Source organism: Geotrypetes seraphini, chromosome 8 (assembly GCF_902459505.1).
Source record: "Geotrypetes seraphini chromosome 8, aGeoSer1.1, whole genome shotgun sequence".
In the NCBI taxonomy this organism is placed as follows: Eukaryota; Metazoa; Chordata; class Amphibia; order Gymnophiona; family Dermophiidae; genus Geotrypetes; species Geotrypetes seraphini.
Window position 1 is genome coordinate 126539670 of NC_047091.1, and position 26298 is coordinate 126565967.

Sequence of the window (26298 nt, forward strand, 5' to 3'; positions counted from 1 at the left end):
CTGATTTATTTGGGGAGATGAAGGTAGGGGTACCTATTGGCCTCTCTCCTCTGCCTTTGTTACAGAACCCATAGCAGAGAAGATGGGAAGGCATCCTATGTGATGGGGCTCAAAGTTAAGGACTATGAATTAAAGTTAGCCCCCTTTTGCACATGATATATTCATGCTTAGAACTCTTCTGATATCTTGGAATCTTGCCAGGCTTACCACCTGGATTGGCCACTCCTGCCAACAAGATACTGAATTTCAGTGGATTGGACTGTCTCAGTATGGCAGTGCTTATGTACTTGTTACTGGTACTGATGCGAGAAATAGCATTATATAGTAAGGTGTCTAAATACAAAATGAATCTCTTTTCGATGAGCAAAAAGTTATATCTGTAATTGGGGATGCAGTTAAGTGAGGATCCTGGAAAGCTGTTTCAATTAAACTAGTGTATAGGCCAATATTGAAGTCTGTTACAAAGGACTTGGATATCTAGGATACTCATAATAAAAATGAACGGGTTACCAAGAATTTTGGTTTTACAGCACCCCCTTCCTTGCAGATACGTGGAGAACTTCAGAAGAGGATTTTTAATTTGTTAAGGTGGGGACAGGTAAAAAGAGTCCAGCATCTCCCTAACCCCAGGGCGGCATCTCTCCTTGTCTCTCTACCCCCAAGCTGGTCATGTCCCTCAACGCTAGCATCTCTCTCTTCATCTCAACCTCCTCCCCCCTCGATTTGGCATATCCCCCTATTTCTCTCTATCGTTCTCTCTAACTCCCTCCCCCTCATTCATCTCTCTAACCCCAGGGCAGCATCTCTCCTTGTCTCTCTACCCCCAAGCTGGTCATGTCCCTCAACACTAGCATCTCTCTCTCTCTTCACCTCAACCTCCTCCCCCCTCGATTTGGCATATCCCCCTATTTCTCTCTATCATTCTCTCTAACTCCCTCCCCCTCATTCATCTCTCTAACCCCAGGGCAGCATCTCTCCTTGTATCTCTACCCCCAAGCTGGTCATGTCCCTCAACGCTAGTATCTCTCTCTTCATCTCAACCTCCTCCCCCCCTCGATTTGGCATATCCCCCTATTTCTCTCTATCATTCTCTCTAACTCCCTCCCTCTCATTCATCTCTCTAACCCCAGGGAAGCATCTCTCCTTGTCTCTCTATCTCCAAGCTGGTCATGTCCCTCAACACTAGCATCTCTCTCTCTCTTCATCTCAACCTCCTCCCCCTCGATTTGGCATATCCCCCTATTTCTCTCTATCGTTCTCTCTAACTCCCTCCCTCTCATTCATCTCTCTAACCCCAGGACAGCATCTCTCCTTGTCTCTCTATCTCCAAGCTGGTCATGTCCCTCAACGCTAGCATCTCTCTCTCTCTTCATCTCAACCTCCTCCCCCCTCGATTTGGCATATCCCCCTATTTCTCTCTATCGTTCTCTCTAACTCCCTCCCCCTCATTCATCTCTCTAACCCCAGGGCAGCATCTCTCTTTGTCTCTCTACCCCCAAGCTGGTCATGTCCCTCAACGTTAGTATCTCTCTCTTCATCTCAACCTCCTCCCCCCCTCGATTTGGCATTTCTCTCTCATATCAAACCCCCCCCCCCCATCTATCGGTCTCTCTAACTCCCTCCCCCCCTCATTCTCAACCCCGCCCCTCGCCGTCCTACTACCTTGTCTTTGAGATCAGCGGCGGCAAGTCTTACAATCTGCCCGGCGCGGCCCCGGCCTTTGCCTTCTACCGCGTCCCGCCCCACCGGAAACAGGAAATTGCGGCAGAAGGCAAGGGCCGGGGCCGCGCCGGGCAGATTGTAAGACTTGCCGCCGCTGATTTCAAAGACAAGGTAGGACGGCGAGGGGCGGGGTTGAGGAGGAAAGAAAAGGGATGTCGGCGCGCAGGTGGAGGGAGAGACGCTGGACCACGGACGGGGAGGGTCTGGGCTCTTGAATGCGCGTGACAGGGGTGCTCGCTGTAGATGCGTTTGACTTAGTAGTTCTGCTTCTTCCCTTGACTTATCTACTTTGAGCCTATCTTTCTCTACATACCCAGCTTGGCTTTGCTATTTTTTTTGAGTGCCCTGTCTATTGTGTCCCCTTTGCCTACCTTGTTCTCCTCCCTGCCCTGCTTGAGCCCCGTCCTCTCCTCGGCCTACCCTTTTAATAATGTTACCTAATCCTCTCTTACTCTGGTTATGGTGTTACTTTCTACCTAAGCTTCCATACCCGAATTGCCGTTTTTTTAAACTAGAAAAGTCCATGTAATAAAAGTGCGTTTGGCTCTCTAGGTGTAATAATGCACTCAAGCCCAACAAATAGAAGATAGTATTTGCAAGACTACCCATGCACACTGTTTGCCGTTTTTCTATGGATCATTTTATGGTTGAATATATATATATATTTGTATAAATAAGCAAAACCAGGATTCCTTTTACTGAGCTGCATTAAGCACTAACCTACACCTAATGCAGCTTAAAATGGTGACCTTGGGATGTGTTCATTGTCCTGCAGTAAGTGTCGGTTGTACAAGTGCTAACTGCATTAAAAAAAATGTAAATTATTTTTTTATAGGGGGGTGTTTAGGCAGGCAGAGAGGGTGAGTGCTCCTGCTCTAATCAGTGCAACTACATTACCGCATGCTAACTGGTTACTGTGGGGAATAGTGTATGAGTCCTTACTGCATGGCTATTAATACAAGAAATAGAAAAAGCGCTGAGGTCACTTTTTACTGCTGCTTAGTAAAAGGACTCTTCAATTAGCTGAAGAAACCTGCAAATAGCTTAGAAGCAAATTTTGAATAGCAAAACTAGAGATGAAAAATTGCAGTTTGGGTGATTTTTCTACAAGATTTAATTACATCTCATGGAGTTGTAATAGTGTTTGATTTTGTATGAACTCTTCCATAAAAGTGTCATCAAGCATCTATTGTTGGATATACCATGAGAGTTACACAGTAGTACATTTAAAACAAAATGAAATACTCTTTCACTCAACATATAATAAAGCACTGAAAGCAATCAGTGTATCTAGGGTTAAAGAAGGATAGAACAAATTCTGGAAGAACTGTTAAGGTAGACCCTGGGGAAAGCTACTGCTTATCTCTAGGTGCCAGTAGCATAGAAACTCTGTTTTTTAAGTTCCTGCCAGGTGCTTGTGACCTGGATTGACTGTCTTTAGAAACAAGTTTGTGGGCGTGATTGTGACTTTTGGTATGTAAGTTGCTTTTATAATATGTAGGTTGCCTGCTGTTGGGGGGTTATTCAGCCTTCTGATCCTTTTTTGTCATGTACTATATATCTCAAGACAAGAGTAAAAACAAACAATATTCCTCATAATCTGTTGCCTTGATTCCATCCTTCTGGGGTCAAGGGCCGCTGCTTCCTCTTCCTGGCTTCTGTATCCTATTCCCCCTGCCTCTTCCCCCACCCCACAGTCCTCGTGTAGAAAATTTGTCAGACTTCTGAAAACATGCTCCATGCACCAATATTTTTTTATGATCTCATCGCCTCCCAAAAGTTGGACATTCTTTGCCTCACAAAAACTTGACTATCTGAAACAAGATTCATCTTACATCAATCAGGCAATTCCCCCAGCTTACTATTATCACCTCGGTAATCAGCTTGATTGCCGAGGTGGAGGACTTGTTATTATCTGCTCCTCCAACCTAAGACTCTCTAGAATCGATTCTTTTCAACATTCCAAACCTCTCTAGAATCTCTACAATTTTGATTATCATCTTCTCAGCCATCAAATGTTCTTCTTCAACATCTGTCTCACTCTTTTCAATTACTATAGAACTTATTAACTAATCACTACACTTCTTCTCTATATTCTGTGATATTAGGTAACTTCAACATCCACCTCTGATTCTACTTCCTTTCTCACTCAAGATCTATTGGTGCTTTTTTTTTTTACCTAACCTTACCCAAAATGTGAACTATGCCACTCACATCTTGTTCCCTCTTCAGCTTCTTCCACTTACTCTGTGACTATTTCCTCTCTACTACCCCTGTCATGGACTGACCACTCTCTAATCTCTTACATATACTATCCAAGGGCATGCAGATCACTTTGTATTCCAACCTACCTCATTCCGAGATCTCAGCCAATTCACTCCTGAATCCCTTATAGGTGCTGTAAATTTAACTTTTGCTCCTTCACAGTCCTGTCACTTGCAAGATCGTTATCACTTGGAATACCAGCTTCCAGAGAGCTTTTGATACCATTGCCCCATCTACTACATACACCTCCACTTCAACCCATAGATCCACTCAACTAGTACACCTCAGACTCACAACAGCTAAAAAAAAAAAAAAAAGCAGTTTTGCCAGGTTGAACAGAAATGGTGTATCCTACAATACAAAGGAATAAACACAACCCCACGTGTGAGCTGAGAGCAAAAACAGGGAGTGGGGAAAGGACAATTAGTTTATTAGAATATCAACAAATTCAGGTTAAAAATACATGTATGTTTAAATAAAACGTGACAGGCAAAGACAGTTCTTTGTAATAAACTATATACTGGACCCCAACATAGTCCGTGTTTCGGCCGAATAGGCCTCCCTCAGGGGTGTAAAAGATAGCCCAGTAGATGGCACCAAATTGCATAAAATCAAGCCAAAATGATAACTTGTGGGCAGTTTCATTTCTTGTTTCTGGTGCGTGCAGAGGTCTATAAGGGTCTTCAAATAGCATCCATTGCATTCTGCTGAGTTTCCGTCAACTATAGGCTACATCACGCAAGAGACATTGCATTAATAATAAGGTTCAGGTAGGCCGTATTGGGTGAAACACATGCGTGTTGAGCCATCGCACAAATTTCTTTAAATTGTGAAATAAAATCACACACCAAGATTACTGAACATTTCCATTGTGGTTTTTTGTCATTGACATTAATAAGCCATGAAATGATCCTGTGACTCCTCTTCTGGCTGCCTTTTTCTTACCATATATAACCTATCAGCTACCGGTACTACTGCTAGCCTGTAAAATTAGTTACACGGGGAACTGGGGTTTTTTCTTGTTTGGCAACACTTTATATTCCATCAAGATCACTCAGATCCTCAACACAACATCATGTGATAGAGAACTAGTCTATGCCAACATCAGACATTCAATTTTCTCAATACAGGGTTCTAAACTCTGGAATAAGTTACCAGAGCACCAAAGGCTACAGACATCACGCTATCCTAATCAATCGTCTGGAATCTATAGGTATCGGAGGACAGGTACTGGACTGGTTTAAATCTTTTCTCTCTAATCGACTCTCAACTGTTATAATGAAAGAAGATCATTCTACTTCTTACACCTTGCCTTTTGGTATACCCCAGGGCTCTATTCTGTCTCCACTCTTATTCAATATCTTTCTCTCACCTTTACTTACTATCTGTCAATCACTGGGCTTTACTTCATTCTCTTATGCTGATGACATTCAACTCCTTCACCCAATTGACCCAGAGAACGATAATGAAATTACAGAAATTAATACTAAACTTGATATAATAAAAAACTGGCTTTACAACAATAAACTTTCATTAAATATTAAAAAAACACAAACTATGTTATTTACATGGAAAAATGATATTACATCTATCTCACCATTTATGCTTGAAAATAATCCAATAGAACCTGTATCATCTATAAAAATTTTAGGTGTAATCATTGACACGAATCTATCCTTCCATGATCATATAAGTCAAACGGTAAAATCCTGTTTCTATAAATTACGCCTAATACGATCTATTTCATCTTTTCTAGAACCAAAATCTATTAATATTCTGGTCCACTCTATGATAATTTCCAAATTAGATTATTGTAATTCTTTACTGTATAACATATCTCAAAAAGAAAAGAAAAGACTTCAAATAATCCAAAATACTGCCATAAAACTTATACACAAAGGAAAAAAATACGATCACGTTACTCCTCTTCTTATCAAATCGCACTGGCTACCTATCAATCATCGGATAACATTTAAAATAGCTTTCTTAGTTTTCAAGGTACTATTGTTCAATACGCCATTATTCATATCTAGAATGATAACCCCTTATTGTACAACTCGACTCCTTCGATCTTCCCAGCAAGACTTATTATTGGTCCCTTCACTAAAAATTGTTGGAACAAGGAGAAATGATATGTTCTCTGTACTAGCTCCTCAACTCTGGAACACCCTGCCACTTTTTATCAGAAAGGAAAAAGATCTTATTTCCTTTAAAAAATTGTTGAAAACTTTTTTATTTAACGATGCTTTTAACGATTAATTTCCTTTCTTTTTTTTTTCCTTTATATTGTCTTTCCCTTCCATATGTCCTTACCCTCTATTAAGAGAAATATTGTAACCACTTCCCTCCTTTCCTCCCTGTTATGTTTTGTTAATTTTTAGGTAAAGAGAAATCTTCTCTACTTTATTTAATTAATTAATAATTACTTGTGCTGATGTTTTGGATGTTTTGTAATATTAATATGATATTATGTTTTTTATAATCTGTATTTTATTGTACATCGCCTAGAAAGTCTTATATAGGCGATTAATCAAAATAAACCTGAACTTGAACTTGAACATCCCTAAATCTGTTTAAAACTGGTCTGAAAATTTTCCTCTTCATAGATGCCTATCATTGAGCCCTTCTCCTCCAGCGGCCCTGGAAGTGGAATAATCGAATGGCACATCAACCATCCCTCATGTACATATCCCCCATATCCTAGCACAGTCATTGTTCTCCCCCTTTCCCACTTTGTCATATCTGTCTTTTCTATAATAATACCCCCCTTTTTTAACCTGTTGGTTGCGCAGATGGCCCTACTGATGGATGGGGTAGTAAATTATAAATGAACTTGAAACATCCACCTTAGTGACTATCTTAATAAAGTTGGTTAATAATTCTCAACACATGATATAAATGAATATTGTGTGATTTTAAATTATTAAAGAAACTGTATTTTAAGGATTTTTTTTAAAATAAATAATGAACAGTGCTAGTTGAGACTGGTATCTTCAGTAGTCTTTGCATATAATATTGTCCCATGTCAAATAATACAAACACTTTTCACTGCATATGTAATATTTTTATTTAGGATTAGCTCATACCTTTTCATTGTTAACTTGAGATGTTTCATATTTCACTCTAGTACACTAGATATTTGATGCTCACTTCTTATCAACTTTACTATAATTTTAACTGTATTCTTGAGTATTTGATTCGAAAGATGATGGTTTGCAACCTGAATTTTGCAATCCCCCTTTTTACTCCAGCTGTTGTTTTTTTTGCAACATCTGTTTCAGTCTATGTTATATCAGTGTAAAGCTTTCCATTTTGTACTTAACACTTTGGGCTCCTTTTACTAAGCTGCACTAGCGTTTTTAGCGCATACTAAAGATTAGCACGCGCTAAACGAAAAATACTAACGCAACCTCTATGGAGGCATTAGCGTTTGGCACATGTGGTATCGTAGCACGCGCTAAAACCGCAAGCGCACCTTAGTAAAAGGAGCCCTTTGTGTCAGGACTATTCCTGTTGCCTGACCATAAGATACCTCTGCACTGCAGACATTTCTTTTTTTTTTTTTTGTCAGTTCTCAGGTTCCTTGGACGTGCACTGTGCTCAGAATTGCCAATTTGCTCCAAATCATGAATAACCCATTCAGTTCATTCCTTTGTATGGTGGTGGGGGGAGGATTTGGAGCCAAGAGTTTTCCTCTTGTTCCTTTAACTTGGAACCAGGGCTGGAATCTAATCCTTCATTCACAACAGCTTGGGGAATTTCCTCCACTAAGCCCATAGGATATCCAGTCTGCTCAATGCAACTCTGTTCATGGGATAAGATCGTTTGGAATATTGCAGTGCTAAGTCCTACATTCAACAACTGTTGACCTTAAGCAGCAACTTTCCCTACCTCAATCCCATAGGCTGTTGTGATTGCTTCCACCCAGCCAACCTGGGGAGCAGAAAACCTAACTCAAAAGATTGAATTAGACCAGCGTCTCTCAAACTTTTTTAGCTCTGGCACACTAAACAGAGCAAATGTTTTTTTTGCGGCACATTATAAATGAAATTATAAAAAATTAAATTTGAGTTATTTATTTAAAGTTCTTTAAGCTATGTATGAGTAATTGTAACAAAGGTAACACTAACGCCCCCTTTTATCAAGCTATGTTAGGAGTTTTGGGGGGTTTTTTCAATAAATTTTTATTAGAATTTTGTAATTATAAAAATCAACATTATGTTACACTGCAACAATATAGAGATAGAACACAGCGAACATGTAATGTGTTAAGGTTTTTTTTATCACCAGCCACTGCAGTAAAAGTTCCGATACTCATAGAATTCCTGGCGATAAAAACCCTAACACGGCTTGATAAAAGCAGGGGGGGTCTAAACTAGATAGAATAGAATTGCTAATCAATGCAGTGTATATGCTTGTTTTTGAGTGCAAATTAACTCAAGACGAGGCTTGATAGTTGACATGCAAACGCGCATTTCATCATCTACCATCTGCAGTCATTCTCTTTTAAAAAAAAAAAAAAAATTCTGTCAGAGTTGAAAATCCAAGTTCACGTAAGAAAACCTTGATTGCTTTGTTGCTCAAGTTAGGATAATTATTATGGTTAAATTCTAAAATTAAGATTGGGAATTCTAAAATTTTATGGAAGGATTGGTTAAAAGCTGGAATTAGAACATTAGAAGACATATGTCCCAATAATAAATTTGCATCCCTCTTCCAGTTACAACAGACATTCGATTTGTTGGGGAAGCAAAACTTTAAATGGATACAATTAAAACAAGCTATCCCAAAAGGAATTCCTGAATGGCATTCTTTAGATGGACAGCAGAGCTTGTTATTTTTATGTTTTCAAGCAGAATTCCTTGGACATCAGGTTTCCACATGGTACAAAGTAATAAGGCAATATGAACCTAAAAAGTCTAAAACAAGCCTGCAAGATATTTGGAGTTACAAATTAATATTTCAGAAACTCAGTGGCCTAGGGTTTGGAATCATAGAGTGAGATGTACAGCCTCAGCTTCAATGAGGCAGACTTTATACTATTTAATGTATAGAGTATTTTGGACTCCAGTAAGATGACAAAAAACAGACTCTACACGTTCTAGTAGGTGCTGGCATTGCCAGTTAGGAATTGGAACGTTAGATCATCTTGTATTAAACTGTCCATTAATATTGGATTCTGGGGGTCTTGAAGTCTCAATTCCGGCTTTGCAAATGATTACTAGGAACTGGAAACAATGGGATAGGTTGAATATGCCGTTTTGGTGGGAGACCCTATGTCTGTATTACCAATATGAGAAAATGCTTGCAGGAAAAAATAAATGAATCAAAGATTTATAGGAATCTGGGATCCATTAGATTCTTATGTTAAACAACTTTAATAATAGTGTGTACCTACCATATTAAAGATTTCATATTCTACATACAAATCCAGAGGGAATTTTTTATTTTGTATAGTACATAAGTGTTTTTCAAGAATGTTATTGATGAACTAGTCTTTAAGCCTCTTACATTAACGGGTGCTAGAATAGATGTGTCCGTCTGTCTTTCTCTCTCTCTTTCTCTCTCCTTGGCTACTTTCTGTCTGTCTTTCTTTCTTTCTGTCTCTTTTTCCTCCGCTGTTCACCACCACCTGTTGCCAGCTCCCCCGTGTCCAGCAGCACTTCTTCTGTACTCCCCCTGTCCCTCTTCCCTGCCCCCCGGTCCATCAGCACCTATTCCGTGCTCCCCCTGTCCCTCTTCCCTGCTCCCCGGTCCATCAGCACATCTTCCGTGCTCCCCCTGTCCCTCTTCCTTGCTCCCCAGTCCGTCGGCACCTCTTTTGTGCTCCCCCTGTCCCTCTTCCCTGCTTCCTGGTCCATCAGCACCTCTTTCGTGCTCCCCTTGTCCCTCTTTCCTGTTCCCCCGTCCATCAGCACCTCTTCCGTGCTCCCCCTGTCCCTCTTCCCTGCTCCCCGGCCCATCAGCGCCCCTTACCTGCTCCCCCTGTCCAGCATGTTCGTTTGCAGTCTGGTGAGGATAGCGGCCAGCTGTAGCGAACCTTGCAGGCCGCTATGCACCTCAGTAGCAAGTTCCCTCTGACGCGATCGCGTACGTCAGAGGAAACGTGCTACTGAGGTGCTGAGCGACCTGCGAAGTTTGCTACAGGCGGCCGCTATCCTCACCAGGCTCCTTTGAAGAGCGGCGTCGGCAGCAGTACTGGGCAGTTTCACAGCAGCGGCGGCCACCGCGGCCGGCAATCGGGTGGCGATAATGCGGCTCTGGCGCCGCTGGGAGAGAGCTTGCCTGCGCTTCCTCCAGCAGCAGCGGTTGGTGAGTGAGGGCAGGAGGAGGGGAGTGGCCAGAGTGTTCCCTGCCACCGGGTTCTAAAATGGAACACAGCCACGGATCACACACCACGGCGGCAGGGAACACGAAACCCTAAGTGCGCATGCGCGCTTAAGATTTTATTATATAGGATAATCTGTTAACTGTTATCTTACTGTAAGATGTGTTTTTATAAAATTAATAAACAATTTAATTACTGTAAAAAAAAAAAAAATACTCGCTGTTAGTTTTCAAGAACCAGTCACATCAAAGAATGATGCTTGTCTAGGCGGTTGTATCCTTACTCACACAGACACTCATAACATTGACAGACTCTTGAGGTACATGCCATGTATTCTAGTGTATACTTATGAAGGGAATTTTTAAAAATAAAATAAAATTCTGGAATCTCTCGTGGCACACAGTTTGAGAGACACTGAATTAGATGCTCTCTGCATGGCAGTTCCATTTTTTATTTAATTTCTCTAATTATTCTGAGAAAGACTAGCAGATTGGATTACAGCATCGCTCAAAACTTGGAATCAGCAGAGGTATGCAGCTTGAAAAATGTTTCATTTCTGGGAATATTTGTGTTTGAGGGGGTTTTCTTTCATTTGTAGTTACTAGAGCAATGTTATTAAGAATACATGCTCTTTTGGGAACATATACTATTTGCATGACAATAGTTTGCACTTTTTGTGAACAGTGTATCCTCTATTCTAACATATGAGAACATAGTCTTGTGGAGGGGTTTCCTTCTTGTGTTTGTTTGGCCAATGACAAGGAAAATGTCAACATTTCCTGTGACATTTCAAAGAAATGCAGATCCCTATGGGTTCACAGCATTGTGTGCCTTGACTCCTGTCTCAGTTAGAGCTGGCTCCAGACCTACCATCTAAATACTAGTGAATGAGAGTAGGAGGTGTCTGGCAGGTGCTAGAATGTTGGTAGAGAAGGAAAAAAGGATGACACATCCACTAATTCCAAGCTGATTCTGATATGGGTGAGACCCAAGGCAGGGGTTGCCCTGAGGACATAAACTCGACATAGGGAGTGATAGCCCTCCAGACACACAGAGCTCCAAACAGAGGGAATGGGTTAGTTTGGCAGTGGACCATGTGATGCTTCTTTTATTCTGCAAAGAGGAAGATTGGGAGCAATGTAGTACTTCAGATATGAGCATGCTTAGAACAGAGGGAGTGGGTTGGATTGGCAGGGGGCCATGTGAAGCTTTCAGTAGCATTTTTTTGGTTACATGACACCCAAGCAACTATTCTGTACATTCTATCCTAAAGCTGGTTCTGAGTAATCTCAATCACATTAGTACTTCAACTTTAGCTCAAGGCTTCAGAAACAGAATTGGATTAGGATTGGTTATTGGGGCGATGTACTGATCAACCTTTTTATCTCACACATCATCAAATAGGGTTTAAGGAGAGGAAACCAAGAGCCAAAGTTGATTTGTTTGACTTTCAACCCAAAAGGTTGGACATTCCATATCGAGTGGACCAGGGGTCCATGCTTGATCTCCTTCAAATTGAGCAAAACTTTATTTATCCCAGGACAAGCAGGCAGCATATTCTCGACATGTGGGTGTGTCATCCACGGAGCCCTGTCGCGGCCAGCTTTTCAAGCAAACTTGATTGAAGATCTCAAAGTTTGCTAGTGCTGCCCACGCATGCGTGTGCCTTCCTGCTCCACTAGAGGGCGCATCCCCTCCTCGTGGTCTTCAGTTCTTAGTTTTCCGTGAAGCCAGAAAGCCCTGTCTCTCTTCTCTGCGTTTCTTTAAGTGCCTTTCTAGCACCGCGGCTTCTTTATTTTTATCGGAAGTCGCTGTGCGCTTTGTTAAATTGTTTTTCTACTTGTTCGTGAACTTTTTTCCCTTTTGTCTCGGTGACCGGGGACTCACGGTTTGCCGTGGCCGTTTGTTTTCACGTGGCTGCGGCCGTCTGACTAACTTATGTCCCGGCCCCTTACCGGGTTTAAAAAGTGCTCCCAGTGCGGTCGGGTTATCTCCATTACAGACCTGCACCGCTGGTGTATTTTGTGTCTGGGTGCTGATCACCCGACGGACTCCTGTCCCCGTTGTGCCACGCTTCAACCTAGGGCTCTTCGGCGGCGCAGGGCCAGAATTGCGGAGCTCTATGCCATGGAGGCTGCTCCTGCTTTGACCCCGGTCTCGACTTCGACCTCGGCCTCAGTCTCAACGTCGGCCTCGAAGACCTCAGCCCCGGGAAAGTCTCCCTCGACCTGAAAGGCCTCGGGGGCCTCGACCTTGAAGACCTCGGCTCCGGCTAAGTCTCCTCTTCCTCCTTCAGGTTCCGGTCAGCTACCGAAGAAGCTTTCTTCGCAGTCTCTGGCCATCCAGGCGGTGAGTGTAGTCCCGCTGGCCTCGACGAGACCACTTTATGTTGATGTTTCCTAGGGTCTCAAAACAAAACTGAATTTCTATTGGTTCGAGACTTACAGGCTTCTAAATGGAGATCACCTTTAGAGTGCCATGTTCTGCATAACACAAAACAGCCAATTTGTCCGGGCACTGCAGCCCAACAAAACCTGTCGGGGTATTGAAAGTTTTTGGATTAGTACAACCCCTGGTACTTATCCTGTTCAAATTTGGAACCTAACAGGAGCTTGCCTCCTTTTTTAAGAGCCAGCAAACTATGTGAAAAATGTTACAATAAGAAATTTAAGGCCTACTTTGACGCCTCCTGACTTATACTTTGATTCAGGCCATAACTGGACCAGTAGTCATGGCCCTTGATGTATATCTAGGATTTTCTTTGCCATGTGCTTTTATGAATGACCCCTCAAAATGGACATTAAGTTGTTCTGTTTTATTTACTGCATGCAAGCCTTGACATGCAAAAGTATCACCTTTGCAAGAAACTGTGGTGTTATATTGAAATGTCATGTTAGCAGTATGTTGAGGCAGAACATGCCCTGGCCTGTGACACCATTGTGCTCGTTATGGTACAATGGCTACCTGGATGGACCGATTCTGGCCCCTTCCTGATGTTTTATTTATCTTGATGAAACTGTGACTTAGGCATCCTATTTCCATGTGTTCCTTTCTACAAAATAGCTGGGGCGGTTTCCCCTATTGTTCAACAGACATCTCTTCTGTTTTTTTGTTGTGTTGTGAAACAAATCAAGGAAAACTTATAACATTTCTTTTATTATTGCTATCTTTAGGAGATCATTTATTCTATCTTATACAGGTTAACAACACATCAAGTCCTTGTAGTATTGGGATTCATGATGGTTTTGAATGTTGCATTCTTGTGGAGCATTATTCAATTTATAGCCTAGCGGGAAGTGTCCCTGAGTTTGCCCTTGAGGAAGGCCACGAAACGGGGCTCTGTAGGGCGATCAGCTGAGGCAACCTCTTCAATGGACTTTCTTGATTAAGTGGATGTTTGCGGTCTTCAAAAAGATAGGTTCCCATTTCAGTTGGATTTGATTTTTTGGGACTGATTGATTATTATGCCATTGATCACGGGAAACTTTTTCAAGTGACTTCATACTATTTAATGTTTGAATTCTTATTAATTAGATTTGCACTCAGCACTGTAATTATTTTTGAAAAAAGTGTTTATTTATTAAATCACTATCAGGGTGGTACTGTATGATGTTAATGGGTAAATCCTGCGGATACACCCTGGTGAACTCCTTTTTGACTAATGGGAGGTTCCCATGAACTGATTGACCACCATGTATAAAGCATTTAAGCATTTTTTCAAAAAAACAGTGCAGCTTAAACCCAAAATTCTGAGTGGAAACGTTGAGAATCGGGAGTAGGTCTTTTTTCATGAGCTTTGAATGCCGGAAACCATCAGGTCTTTATTCTGGCTAACGTAGCTTAAAGCCCATCAACAATTTCTCTTCAGAAGATTAAAAATTAATAAAAAGACATTCTAGATGTTCAAGTTTATCTGTGGAATTTTTGTCACAAAGCTTTGGTTCTGACCAAATTTGAATTTCTACAGAAATCCTGCTGTAATCCATTCACGAAGCAGAGTTTCAAAAATGTCAAAGGTCTGCGGTCAACTCACTTTGCTAGAGCTGATCATCTGAAATCTATTACAAAACAAAATTTTAAACCAGGCCAAACATTTTGTCCATTTTGTAGGCAAGACCTTAATGGAAAGAAGAAGTAGAAGATTATCAATCTGTTTCTGGTAGTGATGACTCCATTAATGCAGCTGAAAACTTCAATGCCAGCTTTACATCACGTGGCATTCTCCCTTTAAAAATTCAGTGGGTTAGCAGGCAAAATTCTTTGAGTTATGCCATGCATAAATTCAGTGAAGCCCAAGGGGTCATTGCAGCTATTAGTGACTTAATTCCTGCTGAGGTTGAACAAGAACCAGCAAATGATAAATGTCAAAAATGTATTGATTAATACCCTTTGCAGAAGCAACTGAAGCAGAAGTTGGAACTTTCTAGTCATAAGGGAAAAAATACAAATTCTGACCCTGGACCCAAATAGGATACCTAAGTCATAGTTTCATTAAAATAAATAAGACATCAGGATGGTCCAAGACCTGCCCATCAAGGCAACCATTGTGCCATAAAAGATATATTGGTGTCACATGTTCCCAAAATCTCTGCCTCAACATGCTGCTAACATGACATTTTGATATGACATCACAGTTTCTTACAAAGGTGATATTTTTGCATGTCTAGGCTTGCATGCAGTAAATAACACTGTACAACTTAGGGCCTGTTTTACAAAGCCGCACTAGCGGCTGCCACGCAGCAACAGCCCCAAAGCCCTTTAAATCTCTATGGGTGTTGGGGCCATTTGTAAACCAGGCCCTTAATGTCCATTTTGAGAGGTCATTTATAAAAGCACATGGCAAACAAAGCAAGATGTGTCATAAGCTTTGATTCTAGTTGGCTGTAAAGCCTAGTGCAAATCCTAGAAGTATGTCAAAGGCCATAATTGAACCAGTAGTCATGGCCTGAATCATAGTATAAGTTAGGAGAAATGAGGAGTCAAAGTAGGCCGTAAATTTCATATTGTAACATTTTTACATAGTTTGCTGTCCCATAAAAAGGGAGGCAAGCTGATATTAGGTTCCAAATTTGCACAGGAACATAGTACTAGGGATTGTACTAATCGAAAAACTTTTAGTCCCCTGGCAGGTTTTGTTCAGCTGCAGCGCCTGGACAAAATGGATATTTTGTGTTATGTGGAGTATGGCACTCCCCTCCATGCAGCTGCCTGTAAGTCTCAAACCAATAGAGATCTAGCCCCCCAAATTTGCACGATTTAGTTTGAGAACCTAGTGAATGTCAACACAAAATGTTATTCAATTTGGAGGAGGTCGAGCATGGACAATTCTCAAAATTGGACCAGTTGATACGAAATGACCCATGTTTTTCTGCCTCCGCTTTGTATTTCTCTTTTTGTTGTACTTATAGCAGAATTTGAAAGTATAAAAGGTTCTTGGAAACCTGTAATTTAAGAATGTGGAAGGGCTGGGTTTCCCGAGGTCTCACTAGTCAAACACTGTAGTGACTCAACAGAAGCAATGCCAGCTGCAAAGCAGGATCGACAGTAATTGCATAGTTCGTGAATTTGTTTCAATGAGCACGGTAACTTTCATTTGATTGTTTGCCATTTCTGTAACTCGGGCTGCAGTGATGCACACTGTGCTGTTAGGGTACCCGGACTAAGTACAGTACATTGTAGTAGCACTGGGCTCATATTCAGGAAATAAAAGTGGCTGCTGCTACTTAAGAAGGGGGGTATTCCTTCCTCCCCCTAGGTTTTGGATCAGCAAGACCCCTGTGCTACCCTTGCATGCTATCTGGAAGGGTTTGAAGGAGGCTGCAGAATAAAGGAAAAGGACCAAAAAAGTTTATTTATTCATTCAATTTTCTATACTGTTCTCCCATGGGAGCTCAAAACAGTTTATATGAATTTATTCAGGTACTCAAGCATTTTCCCTATGTGTTCCGGTGGGCTCACAATCTATCTAATGTATCTGGGGCAATGGGGGGATTAAGTGACTTGCCCAGGGTCACAAGGTGCTGCGTGGCTTTGAACCCACAACCTCAGGCTATAGCCACTGCGCCACATTTATTGTGACTTGATTATGTATGGGATAAAGTAATCTGCCTAGATGGGGGTGTTGAGCAGTTTATAGGTCATTGGTAAATGAATGTTAGTTTTGTGATGAATTCTACAGATTTATAAAACAGTGAAATTCATACTTCACCTATTTCATACAAATGTATTGCAAATAGTGAGAGGTTTCCCCATCTATAATAATAAAACGCTAAGCGCGCATGCGCACTCTTAATGCCGTGTTGCCTGATCTGTAGTTCCGTGCTCGGCAGAGTGCGCATGCGCGCTTACCATGCATCTCTCTGTCTCGCAGCGGGACAAAGTTCATTTTTTTGTTCAAAGCCCCCACCGCGGACGTGCCAGAGTAAATCAGGGCAGTAGAAGGCCCCGAAGTAGCGTGTGTAGAGTGCTGCACACGCTGCTGGAATCGGCAGGTTTGTCGGGACCGCGGGAAGGGAAGGGGGGGGCAGTAAGGGAGACGGCCAGACCGTGGGAAGAGAAAGGAGAGGTAGGGGAAACGCTGCTGCTGCACAGGGAAGTGGTGTGGGGGGGGAGGGAAATGGAGGTGGAGGGAATGCTGCTGCTGTGGCTGCTGCACAGGGAAATGGAGGGGGAGGGAATACTGCTGTGGCTGCTGCACAGGGAAGTGGGGGGAGAGAAATGCTGCTGCATAGGAGGCAGGGAGAGAGACAGATAGATAGAAAGAAAGACAGACAGCGGGAGGAAGGGAGACAGAAAGAAAAGAAGAAAGACACAGGGGCAGGGAGAGACACAGAAAGACAGACAGATAAAGGGGGCCAGGGAGAGAGACAGACAGAAAGAAAGACAGCGGGAGGGAAAGAGAGAGACAGAAATAAAGACATACATTCTAGCACCCGTTAATGTAACAGGCTAAAATACTAGTACATTATATAGCACTGCAATCAGTCTGCTGCCCTGAACTATACTGTCAAAATTTGGGATATTCAGGAAGAGCACATGTGATTTCAATATGTCCAGAAAGGTTTCAGAATTGATGTCAGGAAGCCTTCCCTGTTGTTTGATATAGGAGACACTGCATTGTTGATCTTTCTGCTGCTAGACTGAAATAGATGCTTTTGGTAGCTCTTAGGGTTTGTTTGGGGGTTTTTTTTTGGGTTTTTTTTGCTAAAGATTAGTTCATGTTATCTGCAGGAGGCCTATAGGAATAAAATGTATCCTGTGGCAGATAGTAAAAGAACCCCATAGTCTTCTTTAATGGTGACTAGTTCACACTGCAGGAAGCAACATAATCCTCTTTAGTGAAGATCAGATTATATTCTTCTGTTTGGCTAGCTTGCACTGCAGTGCAGTAATGGTTAGTTTATAATTTATTTTTTGTTAAGTGGAGATCAGTTTGTATTTCTTAAGAGTGATAATTACCTCATGGAAGGATTGGTACATACCCAATTGATGGAATATCTTGACCAGTTCTCTCTTTTACATGAAACTCAATCCGGATTCAGAACTATGTTTAGCACCGAGACAGTAATTGCGGCCATCTTGGATAATTTACGTTTCTTGTTTAGTAGGGCCCTGAATGCCCTGATTATGCAATTTGACATGAGCTCTGTCTTTGACTTAGTGGACCATGGGAAATTGTTACAATGCTTAGATGCAATTGGTATCAGAGGTGAGGTGCTAAACTGGTTCCAAGGTTTCCTTACGTCCCACACCTACCAAGTACGCTTTAATTACAATCTCTCCAATACCTGGTGAACAAAGCCATGGGACCAGACAATTTGCACCCAAGAGTGCTCAGAGAATTGAGCGATGTCCTGGCGAAACCGTTGGCTGAGCTATTCAATCTCTCCCTAAGTAAGGGGAAAGTTCCCCTGGACTGGAAATTAGCTAATGTCGTTCCTCTGCATAAAAAGGGTTGCAGGGCAGAGGCTGCGAATTATAGACCGGTGAGTCTCACATCAATAGTGTGCAAACTCATGGAAACACTAATTAAAAGCAAATTGGACACGATCTTGAATGAAGGGAATCTTCGGGATCCCAGTCAGCATGGATTCACCAAGGGTAGGTCCTGCCAATCCAATCTCATTAGTTTCTTTGACTGGGTAACAAGAAAGTTGGACTTGGGAGAGTCTTTGGACGTCGTGTACCTGGACTTCAGTAAAGCTTTTGACAGTGTCCCACACCGCAGGCTGCTAAGCAAGATGGAATCGATGGGGTTAGGAGAGACACTAACTGCATGGGTCAATGATTGGCTGAGTGGCAGACTTCAGAGGGTGGTGGTTAATGGTACCCTCTCTAAAACATCGGAGTTGACCAGTGGAGTGCCGCAGGGCTCGGTCCTGGGTCCACTCCTTTTCAACATATTCATAGGGGATCTGACTCAAGGGCTTCAAGGTAAAATAACACTATTCGCCGATGACGCCAAACTATGTAATATAGTAAGTGAATGCAGTTTACAGAATTATATGGCGCAAGACCTGCTTACATTGGAAAGTTGGTCCTCAACCTGACAGCTAGGCTTCAATGCTAAGAAATGTAAGGTCATGCACCTCGGAAGCGGAAATCCATGCAGGACGTACTTCTTGAACGGAGAAACTTTAACTAGGACTTCAGCAGAATGAGATTTAGGAGTAATCATCAGTGCAGACATGAAAACTGCCAATCAAGTGGAGAAGGCTTCATCTAAGGCAAGGCAGATATTGGGTTGTATCAATAGAAGTTTCGTCAGCCGAAAGCCTGAAGTCATAATGCCGTTGTACAGGGCCATGGTGAGACCTCATCTGGAGTACTGTGTGCAATTCTGGAGGCCACATTACAGTAAAGATGTGCGCAGAATTGAATCGGTTCAACGGACGGCCACAAGGATGATCTCGGGGCTCAAGGGTCTCTCGTACGAAGAGAGACTGAACAAATTGCAGCTCTACACTCTCGAGGAACGTAGGGAGAGGGGAGACATGATCGAAACATTTAAGTACCTCACGGGACGTGTCGAAGTGGAAGATGATATTTTCTTTCTCAAGGTACCCTCGGCCACAAGAGGGCACCCGCTCAAACTCAGGGGCGGAAAATTTCATGGCGACACCAGAAAGTATTTCTTCACAGAGAGAGTGGTTGATCATTGGAACAAGCTTCCAGTGCAGGTGATCGAGGCAGACAGTGTGCCAGACTTTAAGAATAAATGGGATCCCCATGTGGGATCCCTACGAGGGTCAAGATAAGGAAATTGGGTCATTAGGGCATAGACAGGGGGTGGGTAAGCAGAGTGGGCAGACTTGATGGGCTGTAGCCCTTTTCTGCTGTCATCTTCTATGTTTCTATGTAATCCATCTGGCGTTCCGTAAGGGTCACCACTAATCCCCACTGCTTTTCAATGTTTACATGTCATCATTAGGTGCGCAACTGACCCAGCTGGGGATAAAAGTTTTCAGCTATGCAGATGACTTTACGATCATTTTCCTTATCAACAGCAGCAGATGAATCCATAGCCCCACCCCTTTCTGGTTTCTGTTTCGTGAGTTTCAGTAGTTTCATTGTGGTTGTTCGTGGTCTTCTGTGTTGCTACCTTTGCATTTTCTGATGGGAAAGAAGGTTTTTTTTTCTTACATGCTAAGTATATTACTAGTTCCGGATGCTTGGGCAAGGAGCAATACTGGTGAAACAGGAGGAGTGCCAGCCAATAGGACCACCTGTTAATCAGTTTATCTATCTCCGCCTGCTGGTAGATGTGTCCTATCCCACTAGTCTTTGGATTCATCTGCTGTGTCTAAAGGAAAGAAAATTAACAGGTAAGAACATAATTTTTCCATCCCATTCGCTACCTCTCTCTTTGAAGCTACTCCCATGGCATCAGAAGTATTAGAGTTGATGGCACAATGGATGACAGAATTTAGACTGAAGCTTAACTCAGAAAAAAAAAATTCTTTGTAGCTTCATCTCACCCACTTGATACAAAAACTTCATTGTGCATCAATAAACTTAGTTACTCTATTCAACAAACTATGAAGGTTCTGGGTGTAATACTAGACCAGGGCCTAACCATGAAAGACCAGGTGGACGCTTTGGTTAGAAAGGGTTTCTTTACTCTCTGGAAGCTTCAGTCCATCAGAGCATATTTTGATGCTTCTTCATTCAGAATTCTAGTTCAATCCCTTATACTGAGCCAACTTGACTACTGTAACATTGCCTATCTGGCAATTACCCAGAAGAATATACAGCGATTACAACTGGTGCAAAACGCAGTGGTCAGACTGATCTTTGGGTTGAAGAAGTTTGACCATGTAAGTCCTTCCTACTAACTCCTGCATTGGTTGCCGATGGAGGCACGTGTGAAGTTTAAGTTCAGATGCTTCTGCTTTAAAGTACTGTTCGGTTTAGCCCCTAAATGACTTTTTCTCCTTCCCAACCAACAGACATAAGAGAAGCTCACACTTGAATTTTATATCCCCACCGGTTAAAGCAGGGGTGTCCAACCTTGCCCCTCACCAGGTCAGGTTTTCAGGGTTTCCCAAATGAATATGCATGAGATCTATTTGCATACAAAGGCTGCAGTGCATGCAAATAGATCCCATGCAAATTCATTGGGGATATCCTCAAAACCCGACTGGATTGTGGCCCTCGAGGACTGGTGTTGGACAACCCTGGGTTAGAGGATGCAAATTCAAAAGTCACCATCAACATCTTCTCTCATATCAAGCACAGGGCAGGATTAACCAATAGGCTCAGTAGGCACATGCCTAGGGCCTGAAATAGTTAGGGGGGCCTGCTGAAGGATGACTTACCATGCCATTTTTTTTTTCAGATGGCAATGGGCTTCCCCCCTCTTTTCTCCCTCCATGGCAACGGGCCCCCACCCGATGAAGACAACAACACTGCCCTCCCCCCGGGCATCGATGGACGGCAATGCAGCCAACCGCTGGCATCAATGGCAACACGGCCAACGCAGCTCCAAGAAGGTCCCGCAATGACTGCGTCTGCCGGTCCATCCCCCTCAGATGTCACTTACTTCTTCCGGCAGACGCATTCATCGTGAGATCTGTATGGAGTTAAGCCAGCCGCCTTAACGTTGATGTCGGGGGGAGACCGCATTGCCATCCATCGATGCTGGGGGGGGGGCGGAGTTGTTGTCATTGTCGATGCCGGGTGGAGGCCCGTTGCCGTAGAGGGGGCCCGTTTCTGTTGCTGTGGGGTGCGTTTCCGTTGCTGTGTGAAAAAGGTGGTGGAGGGAAAGAAAGAGGGCTAATGTTGATGGAATTTGTATGCAGGGAAAGGGGGAAGGATACTGGATGGATTTAGGTTAGGGGGATTTGTTCCGAGATGTTTGGGGGTTGCATAGAAGAAAACCTGTGCATTGGTATACTAATCTTTGTTTGTTTTGAATCAGAGGATGTGGTAAAAGCAATTAGTGGATCTGGGTATAAAAAAGTTGGACAAATTCCTGGAGGCATAGTACATAAATCCTTATTAAAGTAGACCCAATGGAAACCACTGCTTATTTCTTGGGGTAGGTAGCAAGGATTCTTGCTACTTTTTGGGATTCTGCCAGGAAACACTGAGTTAGATGGGACTTTTGGTCTGACCCGGTGTGGCAATTCTTATATTCAGTGTAGTAATGGATATAATTCCCATTAGTGGAGATCAGTTGATAGCTCTCTACAGGTCTGGGCTAGCTCATGCTGAAGTGTAGTAAAAGCTAATTTATAATCCCCTTTAGTGACAATTAGACTTACATTCCTGTATAGCTGTACCCACCTTACTTTTTCTATAGGGCTAACTTTCTTTTTAGCAGTGGCTAGCATTGGCTGACTTGTTTTTGAGATTGTATCCTGGAGAGTTATTTTTGAGTGACACAAGCACCTTGTTTTAATAACAGACTCTGTTTTCTCCTTTTCAGAAGTAAATAATTTGCTGTTATTTCCATCACTCATTATGTTTTTCCAATTTGTATTATAGGTGTGAATGAAGCTTCCATTACAATGCCTGAGCAAAGTAATGATTATCGGGTGGTGGTGTTTGGGGCTGGAGGTGTTGGGAAGAGCTCCCTGGTCCTGCGCTTTGTAAAAGGGACATTCCGAGACACCTACATTCCCACTGTTGAAGATACCTATCGGCAAGTAATCAGCTGTGATAAAAGTGTCTGCACACTGCAAATCACTGATACAACTGGTAGCCACCAATTCCCAGCCATGCAGCGACTCTCAATCTCTAAAGGCCATGCTTTTATCCTTGTTTTCTCTGTTACCAGCAAGCAGTCTGTTGAAGAGCTGAAGCCCATCTACCAGCAGATCCTACAGATCAAGGACAGCATAGAGAGCATCCCTGTTATGCTAGTGGGCAACAAGTGTGATGAGACACAGCGTGAAGTGGAGACCAAGGAAGGTGAAGCTTTGGCAAAGGAGTGGAAATGTGCGTTCATGGAGACCTCGGCAAAGATGAATTACAATGTCAAGGAACTGTTCCAAGAGTTGCTCAACCTGGAAAAAAAGAGGACCATGAGCCTCAACATTGATGGCAAGAGGTCCAGCAAGCAGAAGAGAGCAGAAAGGATAAAAGGGAAGTGCAGCCTCATGTAGACATGCTGGAGAAGTCATTCCCATCATTTTTCTTTTTATTTCTTTTTTTTTTATTCTTTCAGTTAGTTAGAAACTGGAATGCTAGCATCAGATTCAACAATCTTTGTTTGCAGCATTTTATCACTGTGACTGCCCTGGCTAGTGGCCTGGCACCTTCTCCTTGCAGCATTCCCATCTGTATTTTTCTACTTCCATCACTTCTCCCACTCTCTCTGAATTTATGCGAGGTTAGGTTTCCATGCAACGAGCTTGGACTTATATGATAAGAGAAAAGACTATCCTCTTTAACAAGATTTATTTATTTATCTATCTATCATATTTATTTATTTAAACTTCATATGCTGCTATTCATAATGTTCGAAGTGGTTTCTAATAAAATATAGACATAAAACAAATGCATAACAAGACTCCCCCAACCCAAATTCCACAACTAAATTACCATCATTGACTTCTACTCTGCTACATTGTGTTAAACAATTTATTCCACATCAGAATGCCTCCCTGAACCGTGCTTCTCTGTTGATATTGGAAACCTATACAACTGAGATATTATTTCTAGAAGGGTTCCTGAGAACCTTTTGCCCCTTATGGAAGGAGCCTTCCCTGACCATGATATTCCTGGTGGAAAGGGATGTGTTTGAGCCAGGAATTGCCTCTGATGGAAGAGGACTCCCCTCAGCATGGCAGTTCTTTGGGTGGATGAAGTATCTATCAGCTTGCCTGTACCTCTTATGGAAAAAAAACCCATCCCTGAGTGTGGCATTACCTTTACTAGAAGAAACATCCCTCAACATCTTTTCTGAATGAGAAGCTCTTCTTGGTAGAGAAAGTGCCCCAAGCCAAGAAATGCCTCTTGTGGAAGGAGCATCCCTTAGAGCAGGGGTGTCCAACCTTTTGACTTCCCTGGGCCGCATTGGCAGAAAAAAATGCTTCTGGGGCTGCACAAATGCTGCAGCAAGACAGAGGAGGGAGCTGGCAAGACGGTAAACACCCGATGGCAGCAAAGGAAAAGACTGCATCGCTCTCGACCGGGGCCGCAAAAAATACTTCACGGGGCCACAGGTTGGACACCCCTGCCTTAGAGGTTCTTTTGAATGTGGTGTAGATGCTGATAAGCTATTTACACAAAACCCTGATGTCCTAAGGTTACCTGTAACACTGCAGTTTTGTGTTTTCACCGCTTTTTTTCTCTAGTGACTGATATCATTTTCTGAAGAAGTCCAAATGCTAACTGAACCTTCTAATAGAGCTTTTTCACCAAGTCATCATAGACACAGTTTGTGGAACCTTAGTTATGCATATCTTGCTGTTTCCCATTAAATATACCGTGAAGAAATATCCATAGCTTGGTTAAAGGGCTGCCTTACACGCTGGCATTGTTCAGATTATCCAATGCATTCTTGAAAGAAACTGCGTAAATACGTAGATAATGAACTGGAAAGGTAGATACTCCCCTTCACATTTGGACTTTAAAATGTGGGAGGAGGGTTGGATTTTGGCATCCCCCCGCAAAAAAAAAAAATCTAAGATAAGCTTCCTGGAGTAGTTTAGGAATTTGATTAACTGAATAGGCAGAAAGAGAGTATATTTTGCTTCTGATTTCTGTAGTCAGAGCAAAGATACTGCTGACAGTGGACATTTATACTGGAGCAACTGATGTAATATATGAGCTTGAGGGAAGGATGTCATATCCTACTCCTCTAAAATAGCTTTTTTTTTTTAAACAGACCAAAACTAAGAATGCTCTACTAATTATTATTAGTGATATGTATATTCACTATAAGGCATGTTTACAGGTATATCTATATTTGAATTTAGCTCATGCCTTTTTCAATTGTAGCACAAGACAGGTTAACATTCAGGTATAATAGGTGGTGGTCTGTTCCTGGAGGACTTCTGATCAAAGTGTGTACCTGAGGCAATGAAAGGGTAAGTGAATGCCCCAGATTTGAAGGAGCCAGAGTGGGATTTGAACCCTGGTTCTCAGCTTGCTGTTTGAACCATTAAGCTACTTTTCTATATCAATTTACATGCTGCTGACTGCTTAGAAATGCTGGGATAGGTGATATTTAAATGAAATAAAATATTGCTGTCATACATACAGTATATACACACACATGTATAATACACATAGGCCAAGAAAGTGATGTCTTCAATCAGGCAGCATGTAAATATATGCAACAACATGTGTGCCCACTCTGCTGAAGTGAGTGCCTGTCCACTCCTGTGGAAGATGGCAGCTGATCATCTGACTTTGCTTGCTTGAGTTGGCAGATTCAGTAAACAGCTGTAATCGGCTGTGCAGCAGGAGAAAGGGTACGGCAGTTCCAGTGAGACAGACTACTTGAGATACTGGTAGCTTAGAATATGGGGCAAGTGCTGGGGTCACTGTAAACGTTTTGTGAGCATCTGTACATGTGTGTGTGTTTATATGTATATATATATATATATATATACAGGTGCAGTATATATATATGTGTGTGTGTATATATATATATATATATATATACACAGACATATATATATATATATATGTGTGTGTATGTATACAAGGGTTCTTCAAAAAGTTTATGCACTTTCATATTTTCTCACTCAACCAAAAACATTCTTTTCTATTGGCATTAAGAAGGACACTGAGAAAAATGTATTGCAAAACAGGGTGATTATGTGGAAAAGTGTTGTAATTTGCTTTTGAAATATTTAATAAAAAAAGTGCAGAAGCTTTTTGAAGATCCCTCGTATATAAAAAATAGGAATTTTTGAGCTAATTTAATGTGAAGTTCAGAGTTGTGCTTACATCTATTTGGACAGATTACCGGTAGCAACGGGACTAGAGCAGTGGTCTCAAACTCAAACCCTTTGCAGGGCCACATTTTGGATTTGTAGGTACTTGGAGGGCCTCAGAAAAAAATAGTTAATGTCTTATTAAAGAAATGACAATTTTGTATGAGGTAAAACTCATTATAGTTTATAAAACTTTCTTTTTGGCCAAGTCTTAATAATAATATTGTCATTTTATAGCTAAAGAGACATATGATTAAGAAAGTGTTTTATTTTACTTTTGTGATTATGACAGATATACCGAGGGCCTCAAAATAGAACCTGGCGGGCTGCATGTGGCCCCCAGGCCGGGAGTTTGAGACCACTGGACTAGAGTATGCCACTAGAGTCCAGTGTCTCCAGCCTTGTCATTCAAGCAGCAGGGAATCACATCTTCTATTCTTTGTATAAATGGAGAAATTGCCCCTGAGAAAAACCATCAAGTGAATTAGTTTTTGTGTATACCATGACAGTATGAGCCTCACTCCTAAGCCAGGGCATGTAGAGTATGACCTGCTGATGCTCGCCGTAATATGGAGTAGTTTCAGGTTTATT

The 26298-nt window shown here is 42.1% G+C and overlaps 1 protein-coding gene across 1 annotated transcript; it reads left to right on the forward strand.

The window, feature by feature from the left end:
- The first annotated feature begins 1754 nt into the window (after positions 1-1754).
- DIRAS1 (DIRAS family GTPase 1) lies at positions 1755-25853 on the forward strand. The gene is made up of 2 exons (XM_033953677.1): positions 1755-1833; positions 22304-25853. Exon 2 carries the CDS (start codon positions 22327-22329, stop codon positions 22921-22923), a length of 597 nt encoding a protein of 198 aa, XP_033809568.1. The 5' UTR covers positions 1755-1833; positions 22304-22326; the 3' UTR covers positions 22924-25853.
- Positions 25854-26298: the final 445 nt, after the last annotated feature.